The sequence below is a fragment of the Pagrus major genome, chromosome 11 (genome assembly GCF_040436345.1).
Source record: "Pagrus major chromosome 11, Pma_NU_1.0".
NCBI classification, from domain to species: Eukaryota; Metazoa; Chordata; class Actinopteri; order Spariformes; family Sparidae; genus Pagrus; species Pagrus major.
This window is the reverse complement of record NC_133225.1, coordinates 24,936,997-24,951,380: the sequence shown is the minus strand read 5'-3', so window position 1 is coordinate 24,951,380 and position 14,384 is coordinate 24,936,997. Positions and strand designations below refer to the sequence as shown.

Here is a 14,384-nt window from a genome sequence, read left to right as displayed (position 1 = left end):
ATATTTTTTCACATTATCAAGTTATCCAGGTTACTAATATTTGTCTTTTGGTTATCATGTTATTTATTTATGTAATAAATCATGTACATACAAATGAAGTTGTCTCAGTATTTGAGGATGAAGCCTCTTTGATTTTGGCTGCTTGAACGATGCTGAATTTTAACACTGTGCTGAATTTGGCTTCTCTATCTTATCACCAGTAATGGAAGACAAGAGCTACAAGTGACACTCTGATTGTCCTCCACAGTGGCCAGTTGTCAGGCTTTTATGTTCACTGCCAACATGTAGCATCATTATGGAAACACAGACATGGAATACATCGAAAGGCATTATCAGGATACTAGAATGTAAAATAGTCAAATGTCTTTCATGGCTGATGTTTCAGTTAAATATCTTTATCTAACGCCACTAGTTATTTTGAAACGGCATCACATTCTATGAATAATACTGTTAATATATTTCAAATTTTGGACAAAAATATAGTTATATTTATCCTTTTTCATGCATTATTTATTAAACCACAAATTACCATTTTGTTTTTACTCTTAAACAACCAAAAAAATTCATGCCAATAACTTTTTTTCTTTTCTATCATATTTTGAAGAAGTTACATAAACGTCTACTGCAGTGGACACCATGCATCAATAATGGGTAACATATATTTAGATAAAATAGACCTACATTTACATAAGATTAGAGTCTATAATTTTGCTATTTACACTATTCAAGTGTAAATTGTATCATACTTTTAATTAAAGCACACAAATAAACACATTTACTGGATTCTTCTGTGTCATTGTCTGTATACAAAAGAGACTTAGAAATGAGCCTGTACAGGTTTCTATCACACCCCCACATGTACGTTTTTTAATTTTTGAATTCCCTCAAGTGTTTTGTATTTATGTATGTGATACAAATATATACATAATAGGGGTGTGCATCTCTCCCTTTTATTATGGAGCGATTCGATATGACTCAATTCCATTCGATCCGGTTTGGGTACAAAACGATGCAATCCGATACAATTCTTTGTTTCATGTAGACATTCATTTTCTTTTTTTTAAGTACTTTTTTGGCCTTTATTGATAGAACAGCTCAAGATATGACAGGAAACAGGATGAGAGAGGGGGGGGAGTGACACGCAGCAAAGAGCCCCAGGCACTCGAACCCAGGACAAAGCGAGGACAAAGCCTCTGTACATGGGACCCCCGCTCTACCAACTGAGCTAAACGGCGCCCCAGACATTCATTTTCTATTGTAAATTAGAATAAGCCAGTTCTATAAAAGTGAACTGAATGTCCCTGACTGTCTGTATCCTCTGCTTCCTTGTAATGATCAGTGTATAAAATCACACCTATGATTAACATAGAATCAGACAAATGTTTACTACTGATAACAAACTCAAAAGTATGATTAACTTAACATTGTGCACTGTGCAGCATCTGTCAGTAGACAGTAAACCGTGTGTAGTATGGTTAATTTCACTACATAATTTCAGTAGACAATGACAGTTCACAGTGTGCAGTACTACCGGCAGTCACAGAATACAGCTAATGATAGCAACATGTTCAAAAGCAGACAGGTCATAAGTCCTTAGCAATAAAACAGGCTATAGATGCTGTGATTACCTTAGACCTTGGTCAGTTGTGGCTAAGTTGTGGCTGTCAAAGTGTTTAATCTCCGTGTCTTTGTCTTGCGTGTTCTTGCTAGTGCTAGCTTTACTAGTATCCTCATCGTCTGCACAGGTTGCACCATGCCGTCTCACCAGGTGAATGCTAAGATACATGCTACCACTGTACTTAAATGCTGTTCTACAGAGCTTACAACCAGCCAGATTTTGTCCAACATTCCATCGTCCTTATAAAATCCAAATCTCTTCCAAACGTTTGATTTCAGATTTGATGGTGCATTGTAAATCTTGTGAGCGTTGTTGGTAGGGATGTCCCGATCCCGCAATCGGGATCGGGATCGGGGCCGATATGGGCATTTTTTCACTGATCGGGATCGGCAATTTTGAACGTGGACCCAAGCCCGATTATTTTTACGTCAGCTGTCGTCAACGGAGCACAATTTGTGGCAGAATGCAGTCGTGCTCGTAACGTTAGTCTGGAGAACCTGTGGATAAAATGTCTGCAGTGTGGAAATATTTCAAATTAGAAAGCGAAAGCAGTCCAACGGCAACACGTAACATCTGTACGACCATTTCGCGAGCTGGTAACAAAAGAGCTGCATTTAATACTACAAATTTGATACGGCACATAAACAAAAACATGAGTTCACTCAAGCAATACAGGCAAAGGCACTGAAGCAACAAACACTCGCGGATACTTTCAAAAGGAAAGAGAAATATCCTCGAGTCAGCGACATGGCCACAAATATTACAGAGAAGGTCATTGAATTCATCGCTCTGGCTAACCAGCCCACCTCTGTGGTAGAGGATCAGGGTTTAGTTACTGACTTTGTTTACTTGGTTGTTTTTGTTAATAATAATAATTTAAAAAAAACTAATGAAAACCAATGTTGCAATAGGATATGCAGAATAAGAAAGAGCCATATGAAAGTATTTACTTTGTTTCAACAAAATAAAAAAAGCTATTAAGAACAGCTTGGATGCAGGTGATTTTTTTCTTAATGCAGCTGTATTATCTAGGAAAATATTAGTTAGGGCTAAGTATCGGATCGGGACTTGGTATCGGCAGATACTAAATATTAAATGACTCAGATCGGGATCGGGGTAAAAAAAACCTGATCGGGACATCCCTAGTTGTCGGACATGTCTCTTTCGATTTTACCTGGCAGGCAACACAAACGTCACTGTGACACATCTCGCGAGAGTTTGAAGACGCTGTGAGGAAGTAGCAGCAAAGCAGCTTCACTCAACCCATTCATTACTTTAAAATTGGGCCCTGGACCAGCTCACAGTGCATTTAGATTGATTCAGAGGTCCGCATATCGGTTTTGTCATATCTTTAACTTTAAAATGATTTCCGATTCATATCGGTGAATTGTTACAGCTCTAACAAATAAACATAAATAAAATAAGGTGAAATCTAAAAAGGCAGAAAACACCCATTGGTGCAGAACGTCCACTGGAGTGGACAGATGTATGTTCAGTCACAAGAAAAATACAATTAAAATCTGGATAAAGGCATTTCTAACATCTTCTTTAGTTGAAATATATATATTTTTATCTGTCTGGTATGAGGATTTAAGTAACTCCAGAGGTGCTTAAAGCATATCCTCTTCCTTCAGACTTTGAATGTGTGATATACCTCAAAATGATAAGGAGATATAAGGGTAGTAATCAACTGGAATTGTGGACAAGGCTTTTGGGGGTCTGCCACTTGGTGGTTGAGGCACGATACTCCAGTTTAAATGGTTAAAATGGCTTCAAAATATATGCAATATGTATGCATGAAAGGGATAATTTCATGGCAGGCACTGAATGCAAGGAGGAAGTAAAGAACAGCAGCTTTACACATCTCAACCAACATGTAGTAATCTGTATTAGACGTGTGATGGAAATTTCTTCATGGCCTCATTGGTTCTCAGAACAGCAGCCAGTTCATAATGTATGTTGTGTATGCTGCTGTGAAACTCTTAAGATGCTTTTTACTGCATGACTCCAGTCATTGTCTCATTGGGTTGTGTTCTCATGTAGGTGCAGCATTGTCCTGATTCATGGTGATATTTTCCTCCCGGTCAAAAGGTCACAGTGCCGGGCACAGCTGTCTTTAGTTATTCAAGGTGCACTTTCACGGATCTCTCCAAAAAACATGGAATTGAACAATGCATCAGTGATGCACTTTATTTTATCACCTGTGGTTGAATATCAAGAAATAATTCAGTAAAAATCAGAACACTGGAGAGGTTGCTTATCTCAAAGCATTTTAACTACATCACCATGGTTACATTGGACCTCACAAGTAGTGTCTCACTATCAAAAAGCATGTTTATTTGTACGCTTGCTTGTTTCAGCCTTGCCCGCGGCCTGTGTGTTCTTGCTATGGTAGCATGGTTCAATGTTTACTATTCAAATGATTTGTGAGTTTTTTGCCAGAAGCTGCTGTAGTTATGTTATGTTACAACTGAACTTGTGCTTTTTCTCAGCAGTGCCTGCTGAATTATTTAAATACACAATGCTGAGAGCTGCACAATGCTGTTTAATTGCTACACTGACCCGTGAGTAGGTCCAGCAGGTCAGTGGAGTCAAGGGGCTTTGCTTCGTAGTTCCAGCTTAAGTTGTTTAGGGAGGTGATGAAAAGTCTTGTTTATGTTTCTATACACATTTTCCTGGCTTTGCTGTAAATCAGAATCAGAATCCTTTTATTGTCATTGCACAAGTGTACAACGAAATTCTAGCAGCATCCAAGTATTTCACACAAACATAAAATAAAGTAAAAAGTACAAGGTAAGTAAGTAAAATTACAAGGCAAGTAGCACAATGTAAGTATAAAAATATAAATAAATGTGTGCAGTGGTGCAGGTTGTAAGTATGTACAGTAAAATAGTCTTTACAATTATTGTAAATCTGTGATCCTCTGGTCAGGAGTCACAGCTGCTTTCACAGGATATTTCAAAGAGTTATCTGCTTGTTAGATAGATCACCTCGTCAGCATTGTGTACATTATGTTCTGTATATAGGATGAGTGGTAAATAGCTTCAGCTTGTACAGTTCAGTGTTGAGCTGAGATCCCTGTTTTTCTTAAATATCCAACCTGTGTAACACTACAAACACTCTTCTCTTGACACATCTTTTCTTCTTCTCTTTATTGTCAGTCACACTCAAACACACACACACACACACACACACACACACACACACACACACACACACACACACACACGATCAATTTATCAGCACCTCATTTCACAGACCATGAATCTGTCCATGGCTGTTTTGATGTGAGGAGCTTTATACGTTTTTTAATATTCTATACATTCACTCTGTTTCTCCTCTTCAGCCTAGTAACAGTTTTTATGTGTATGTGTGTGTGATTTTATTAATGGGCCTTTAAACACTGTGTTATTTTATTTATCACTGAGTTCGGTATCGCCTGTTGGAAATTCTTACTGAAGGTTTGCTGACTGGAAGCATAAAATATCAAAGTCTTCCCAGTAGACTTGTATCAGTGCAAGAGGCTACAAACACTGACACTGATAACCTCTGTTGCTTCACGGGACAAAAATGTAATCTGGCTGTTCAGGAAAGGGAGAAATGTGGCATTAAACCTGCCTTGCAGGGATTATACTAGATGTAAATATAATAACTACATGATGTACTACTAATATTTTACAAATGATGTTAACAACCTGTTCAGGACAAGTAAGGCGACATCCATGTCTGCCATCAGTCCCTGCTGTTCCTTGAGTGCTCTCCAAGGAACAGTTTGTCCTTGCCTGTCGACTGCTTTCTTTTTTTTTAGTTTTAAGTCCTCATTTATAATTAATTAATTTACTGTTTACTGTTTCAGTACACTATCATTTTAGAAAATAGTTTATTCTTAATATGTAAAATAGCTACATTACATCTCTAAGTGTTTATCTAAGTGTTTCATAACCACATCTGAGGGATCACTGCCAAAAATATTTGCATGTATATATATAGATATAGATATAGATATAGATAGAGAGAGAGAGAGAGAGAGAGAGAGAGAGAGAGAGAGAGAGAGAGAGAGAGAGAGAGAGAGAGAGATAGATAGATAGATAGATATAGAGATATAGATATCTATATATATATATATATATATGTTTAGATATGTATAGATATATATATAGATATGTAGAGATATAGATAGATATAGATATGTAGAGATATAGATATGTATATATGTATATATATATATATATATGTATATATGTATATATGTATATATATATATATGTATATATATATGTATATATATATATATGTATATATATATATATATATATATATATATATATATATATATATATATATATATATGTGTATATGTGTGTGTGTGTTTTGGCATCAGCTCCAAAAATCAAGTATTGGTCAGACTTTAAATACAAATTAGTGCTGATTACTTTTCTGTCAGGAGGAAAAAAAATGGTATAAGAAAATCTCTAATACTTCACATATATATACATATACACCGGTCACTATGTCATTTTAAATGAGATGAAGTGTGTATGTGTGTGTCACAGTGGATTCCCCCTACATAGTGGCTCCCTATTGGCTTTCTAGCTAATGTGTTGTCTTTCTCTCTGTGTATCTGTCTGTCTGTCTTTATTACTGTCTGTCTGTCATTTTGGTTGTTTGTGCCCAAATTGTATCTCTCATTTTTTTGTCACTTTGCCACATTTGGCCTGTCTTTTATTTATTTTATTTTTTGCTTTTCATGTGAGTTGTTTTTTGCATGTTTTTCTGACTGTGTGTCCATTCTGCCTCCTCCACAAACTGCTTTCTGCCTGTTTTTGAATGTCTGCTTTAAATGTATGTTTGTGTTTGTCCCTCACACGTCCCTCGTCCATTTATGTCTGTGCATCTCTTTCTTCATGTCTGTCCTCGTCTCTGTCTGTTCCACTCGTCGCTGTCTCCATAATGTCCCCTCCTCCAGCCTTTGTGACTTTGCTGAACGGGGACCAGGCTCAGGATGCCATCCGCTCCCTCCATCACAGCACTGTCCGGGGGCGCCTGATCAACGTCACCCTGCAGCCCACCGACTCCCTTCTCTGCCTCACCAACCTGCCCCACACCTTCACTGCCCAGCAGTTTGAGGAGCTGGTACGCGCCTATGGAAACATCGAGCGCTCCTTCCTGGTGTACAGCGAGCTGACGGGTCACTCCAAAGGATATGGGTTCGTTGAATACATGAAGAAGGACTCTGCATCACGGGCCCGTTCTGAGCTGCTGGGCCGACCGCTGGTATGTTAAAGCAGTTGTTAAAATATGATCCTGTCATGATTGATTATTTGGTGTTGTTGCTACAGTGATCTATAAGACAGAAAGATGTTCATTGATGGGGTCCTGTTTCTTTAAAGCCTCTTTGAGTTTAAAAGATACATTTTTGTTTAGTTTAGTTTAGACTGCTTGAAAAATTGAACCTCACACTTTAACTAAAGGTGCAATACACAGCATTCAGCGATAACTCACGTGCACTAACATGCACGCTAGCCCGGCTACCAAAACAAAGAACTGAGAAGCTTGGATAACAACACGCACATAGGAAGTGTGACTTTATTCTCTAGTCAGGATGCTCCACTATATCTTTATATAGCAAATAGTTGTTGGAGGCTATATTAATGTTCACAATCTCATTTAAAGAAACCTTTAATATGATTTTACGGCTGAGACTAATGATAATATTTTTTTTTTTTTCTTGATTAATCTTTTAGTTTCGTCAATAAAATGTCAGAAAATGGTGAAAATATCGATCCCAAAGCTTAAGATGACGTCCTTTTTTATTACAAAAAACAATTAATTGATTATGAAAATAGATAGCCATTGATTTAATGGTCGACAGCTAATTGATTAATCGTTGCAGCTCTCCGTGATTTTAACAGTGGCTTTTATTATTACTGGATTGGACTATTTACCAGCACAAAGCAGGTAACATATTTCATTGTTTTATTTAATTTAGCTCCCAAATAAACTGCCATCAGCTGGTCTGCTTTGATTCAAACATTAGAAAAATTAGCAGAAACATGAATCATGATACCTTTGAGTCTTGTCACATCCTCACAATGAGTTGTTTACTCACAGAAAACTTGGCTGAAACTTGTAATCATCAGTCATGACTGATAGAAACTGGCCACAAAGGGGAAAACAGACCATCAGCACAAATACCTGTTCTGCCAGTCGACTTTGGTTTCCATTCAAGTATAAAGTACAAAATTGGAGTGGGAAGAAGTGCTGAATGAAGAAACTATCATCTAATTTTGGTGCTCCAGAATCCGTTTACTTTAGATTATACAACGGTTAGTCTGACCTCACATTTGTGATCAGCTCCAGCTCTGAAACAAAAACTGTTGATGGAGGTGCAGCTGAAGGGCTGACAAGCTTTCAGAACAGCTCTTTAGAGCCAAGAGGGTGAATATATAATAGCAAGTATATCCATATTTACAAATATCTGTCTTAATGAATGCAGAGTTTAGAGGGTATTTATGTAGCGTAGGAGTGTGAAGCGTGTTCAAGGTCTAGAAACACAGACTCAGTATCACAATATTTGATTGCGCAGGGCGATCGCTCATTGATGGTGCAGTGGATGGACGTCAACCAGCTGAGCCAAGAGGAGAACCTGCACTCCAAGTGTCTGTGTGTGAACCGGCTGCCGCTGGACCTGTGCGACTCTGAAGAACTGACCCAGCTCTTCTCTGACACCTATAAACCTGTCTTCTGCCAGGTGAGTGCATAAAGACATACAGATTCTGTAGCTGTTTGCATTTTAAGTATATTTCACTGAAATGTTGTTAAATTGTACCATTTCACGGTATGTTGAAACATCAAAATATGACGGGCAATTAAGCGAGGATAACACCAGCCCAACAGAAATGTAACAGGGCCTTTTTAGTTTCCATAAGAGCAAGATCACTTCTGCACAAATTATGTTTCCAAGAGGTTACGGCTCATTGAACTTCATGCTGTGAAGGTTTGAGATAAATGTTCCTATTCAGTTTTCATTTTCTCAGAGCCTCATAGTGAAGCAACAGCTGGAAAGGAAATGTTTTCTGTTGATACTGACACACAAACTCCTCTGAAGGATCTGTTCTTTATCATATGTATCACACACTCACATTTATCAATCGAACACCAGCAGGTGAGAGGTTCTCATATAACATTCAGGGGTCAGCGTCCCTTGGCTATCCTCGCAGTATCACCAAGCAACCGTTTCCATGGTGAGGTGTGGCTGCTGTGACACGAGCCCCGCCCTTCATCCTCCTCCCTCCCTCTCACTCTGCCCTGTTTGTTTGTTTTTTTTCATATATATACACCACCCTGGCCCAGTACATCCACTCCACCCCCACATGCCCATTTAGACATCACTCGATGTGCATCTGTCATCTCCTGCATTTCCAGTTTTAGCTCCACCCCTCTGCCCCACTCCCACATAAAAATCAATACACCCACATCATCCTGGTCCCATGATGCTTTGTGGGTGTTTAGCTCATGTTGCTTCGCTGTTGCAGAGCCAGCAGGCTTTGACCTATGGTTCAGCGTTTTTTATGTGCTGTACAATATGTGCTTGCCAATGTGTGTGTGTATTATTGCATTTCAGCATGAACTCACTGGAGTAAGGCACAAAGCTTAAAAGGCCTTTACACCAATGAGCAGGTAGCATTTAAATTATTTGGCTAACCTGCCTGTGTGGGACAGTTCTGCAAAGTCAGTTTTAACCATGACTTCTGCTTTTGAGTTCTTTGTTCCCCCCGCTCCCCTGCTCAGAGCCGCTCCAGGCCGTTCCATTTACTCCACCTCTGCACTCCACCCTGCTCCACTCAAATCACTCACCGCTCACTACGAAAAAGAAAAAAAAATCTGCATTGTATTTGTAGCCTGGTGTCCAAAATAAATGAGTAGCCAAAGCCACATTTTCTGGGCAGAAATAATTTATTTCAAGTTACACAGAGATGCGTCCTGGGTCGGGCATGCTTCAGACTCGCTGTGTGAGCGTAACTGGAGCGAAATTGGAGCAGGATGGAGCAGAAAATAAGGCAAAGCACCAGCTTTTTAAAAAAGCCGCTCCACCCTTGATCAATCGCTCCCCATTCGCTCACTCTCAGCTCACATGCTAAACCCCAGACCATCCTTTCTCATAATACTGCTTTTTACCTCTAGAGACAGTTAGCAGTAGTTAGCGGTTATGCTGGTGATATGCTGCCCCCTGTTTGTTTAGAGTCTGAATTTGACAGGTGGCCAATTCTTACATATTGCATCTTTAAAAGCAACTGAGCAACTTATTACAAAATAACCACATTTAAAGTATTACATTTTCTTACAGTACACTATGATAGTAATATTTTCTTTAACCAATATATGGTAAAAATCCAGATGACATGTAGCCATGTATCACAATGTGAATGTCCATATATTTACCAAGCTTTACTGCCTGCGCTTTGAAACATTTAAACTCTCATACACTGAGCTGCCATTTTGTGCCTTTCAAGGGAAAACGTGGTTAAAATGACAGAGCATTTGGACAGTTTGTTTTTGTTAAATTCCATAATAGCTGAGGTGGCATTTATGGGAAAGCTTTGTGAACATTTTTGTCTTTTATATGTTTATTTTTCATAGCGAACTGCATCAGCTTCATTTACAATCTCATTTCACATTTCCACATTTCTGCATGACAAAGGTGTCGTGGATGTGAAGGTTTTGTGAAAGTTCACATTCATTTGATGCACAGTGGCTGATGTTTTGCCTCCAGAGTGTGAATACTGGGGATACACCTGATTTTAATGCAAGAAAATAGAAACATTGTGTTGAAAAGCGTTACTCCCAGTGTACCAGCTCAGTTTTAAGGCACATACTCAGTTGTGATTAGTGCAGTCTGCCTGGTTAAACATTTTCCACCATAAAGCTTCCTGGAGGCCTAGGTGTTTAATACGCTGACCATATGAACAGTCATGCTACCTTAAAATAAGTTTGTCTACTTGGTTGCACATTTATTTGTCTTTATCATTACCTAACTGCAGTCTGTCTTACATAAACATCCTCCTGTGTGCTCAGGTGCAACTCAGCCCTCTTGTCACTTTTCCACTGTTCAGAGTGCACTTAACCTGTGGCCTTGGACCTTAGCCCGATAATTCTGCTACCCACGAAAGAGCCCTCCAGGCAGCACTTTAGCTTGAGTCAGCCAGGAGAGATGGAGGGAGGAAGAGAGGGTAACGAATGTCAACCATATTAGAGAGAAGGACAGCAGGATGGAGACAGTAAGGAGGGATGGAGAGGAGGGAGGAGGGAAGACGGTGCTGAGAATGCCAGACTTATTAGAGACAGGATGGAGCGAGGGAGGAGAGGGCTGACAGTGTTAGGCCTAATAGAAGGAGAGAGGGAGGCAGGTGGAGATGGACAGCTGAAGTGAAATGGTGAAGAGAGGTAGTGTCAGTCACAGAAAGAAGAGTATTAGCACATTTTCAACAGTAAATGTATTCGTGATGGCTGAGAGCAAGGGAAAGCCTTGCATTAACTGGTATTTTAAGACAAAAAAACAAACAAATTTGTCAGTCATATCTATAAAATGATGGAGAGGCATATCAAGGAACGTAAGGATGGACGTTACAGAAGTGGAGCACAGATGGAGACAGGTTAATGAGAAGATCACAGGCCAAGACTGAGCAGATACAATTACTCTTTTCTGGCTTGATAAGGTTGTCCATGTCATATGTGCTCAATACAATGTACATATTTATTTATTTTACCAGTAAGTCCCATTAGGATCAAGATCTCTTTAACAAGAGAGACCTGGTCAAAGTAGCAGCCGTACAAAAAATAGTAAAATACAACATATAAAACATGATATAAAAGAATCAAAATAAAACAGGATTTCAAATGTGTAAATAAATCAACCTGATGGTATGATGTCCGTCATCACATGTGGTTAAAGTAAAAGTAAAGAGATATGTCACTGGCACAAACAGTAAACATAAAAATAATTCAACCCAAAGATCTTTAATAGGAGGAAAACAGAAGGGTGTTGTTGAACAAATGCTTTATTATAATTTCACAAAAAATATTATGTCCTGACAGACGTAAAACTTAACATTTTTTAAATAACACTGATACAGAAGCATTCAATTGCATAGATAAGCAAATGTACAGGGTATGATGATCTTCAGCTTTCATGCCTTGAAACAGTATATTGCAGCAACCCTGCCGACTGACCAACCGTGTAATCCTACCGACCATGTCAATTGTGACAGAATTTTTAACTATTTTCAGAATTATTGCAAACCAAACAATCAATCAATAACTGAGAAAATAATCAGCTGGTTAATCTAGAGTGAAAATAATCATAGTTGCAGTCCTGTACAGTAAAATCCTGATTTTACATTAATGTACGAGTAATAATAATCTAATGGTGTAATAAAGTATGGTATAACAGTCAGAGTGGACATTTTCCTGCATTGAGTACTTTATTTTTTAATACTTTAAGTGCACTTTATGATCTTATTTACATACTTTAACTTAACTTTAACTATCAATGCAAGGACAGTAGTGTTTTTACATGGTGATTTTAGTACTTTTACTGAAGTAAAGGCTCTAAACACTTCCTCCACCTCTGACTGAATAGGACAGCATATGAAAAGATCATAAAACAGGATGGATGGACACAAAGATTTATAAGATAAGGACCTTATAAATCAGCACTTTTCAACAATTAACCAAAGAGGCTCTTAGAGCAACTAGTTTATTATGCTGTAAGAAAATGCAGACAATTTAAGTTGGAAGCAACAGAAAAAAGCTCATTTTGAATATGTAATGTTATTAAGTCAGAACAACATGTTCCTCACAATTATCTGCACTGATTGTCGCACAGCTAATTAGTCTTTCCGTGTACAATCTTTAGACGCTTGACACAATTATTGCCCCCCTTTGGTGAAACTTGCAGTGTTTTCAAAGTTTTATTCAAAGACGATATAACTCCAAAAGGTGGGTGTCATGTTTAATTGTGCCATGCTGCACACAAAAATAATGAAAACATTTGTTGTCTGGTGAGTTTCAAGCTCGACGATTAGCATTTTTTCATATGAGATCACCAAATTAAGACTAATGATTCCTTGATTATTTTATCGTTTAGCTTATCTTTTGTAATGATACTCACACTTTCATCCACTAAGGTTTGTTCCTCACTCTTATTACACACACACACACACACACACACGCAGCTCTTTATACTTGTCACTATGACGGGTCATGTACCTTTTGTCACAGACAGCTGTGACAGGGCTGTCGTGACCTCATCACTCAGTTCAGACAGCTGATGTAGCCATTTAAACTCTGCCAGATACACACACACACACACACACACACACACACACTGACACACACTGACACACTGACAGGGGTTTTTACACAGTCTTCGACCTGCCAGTGACTCTGTCAGCATCTCCTGGCTGGGGACCACGACTCAGGGTCAAGAGCTGTCAGACACACTGATAGCTAGCTTAGCATCTTTGGTTTCTTCACTTCTACACACTCTCACACATACAGACACACACATATACTGTACATAACACCTTTGGGAAAAGACCATTGATCACTAAGTTTCTATTGTTGGAATCGATACCTGCAAAATAGAGCTGTGACATCAGAGCATAACGACACATTGATTCCTTCTTTTTCTCCTTACAAACCGCTGCTGTCTTTGTGTTGTCGTGCTGTTAACATTCAGCACATCGTACCTATAGTCTTTTATTAAACATCTGTTTGGCCTTGGTGACTTCAGTTTATACTCTATTTCACCTATTGAATCAGTTACACTTGCTGATGTTAGTTGCGGTAAGGCTGTAAGATGTCTCCGCCCAATACAACGGAAATAAGCAAAAGTATCCAGGGACCACAACTTGCATTTCGTTGTGCAACCCTGTGTTGTTGGATAACAAATAAACAAACCTTGAAAGCAGAACACGACCTATCAGGTAACTCACATACAGTATATAAGATGCACTCTCGGCTGCTTCTAAATATCAGAGCTGCCAACATATCATCTCTGTCCATCTTTTTCTCTGTTGTTATAAAGATGCTGTTTGTAATCATCAAAAATATTGTCTGTAATTGAAACCCCAACAGCACAAAACACGAGATGGGAACAGCAGTCGGGATGTCTTGTGATCTGATCCTCAGGTTTATTAACTGCAAACTCCTAGAAGACTCTGTATACAGGGCTTTATATGTTTAAAACTCAAATGAGGTTTTATGGCAGGCTGTCAAACCGCACAAGCAAAAAGTGGCTTGTCAACTGTAAATTGTTAGCTGGTAATTATACTAAAATTCAAGTTGCCTCTTTAGTGCCGCTGCACTTTGGCCTGACTCATCAAGCAGAGACGTTTGATTATGTTGTCAAATGCAGGGATGATAAGTAATGTTTCAGTACAAGTCAAGAGATATGATGTAACACAATCCTGTAGCTTAATTTCCAGCACATATATTCCAACATTATGCAGTAAGTTGTACAAGATATCCCTCTTTCTCTTATTTCCAATACACTGTTGAAATTCGACACAGTGACAGCCTTATTACACCAATCTAGAAAATAGCACAAATGAGGCTAGTATTGTTAAAAGTGCATTGTTGTGATGTTAAAGAACTGAACTAAACAATGTTTGCACAACCTGTCTCCTTTATAGGCTTCACTGCACACAAGCCAATTATATATCAATCCGTCCAGCCCAAATCCAACCCTATCGCCATAATAAAT

At 38.6% G+C, this 14,384-nt stretch overlaps 1 protein-coding gene across 1 annotated transcript in view; it reads left to right on the top strand.

Moving 5' to 3' along the window:
- The window catches only part of raver2 (ribonucleoprotein, PTB-binding 2), a 94,844-nt gene that overhangs the window by 45,058 nt on the left and 35,402 nt on the right, over positions 1–14,384 (top strand). The window contains exons 3-4 of the mRNA XM_073476943.1: positions 6,585–6,892; positions 8,205–8,369. Coding sequence (XP_073333044.1) covers positions 6,585–6,892; positions 8,205–8,369 — 473 coding nt within the window. The remainder of the gene's footprint in view (positions 1–6,584; positions 6,893–8,204; positions 8,370–14,384) is intronic.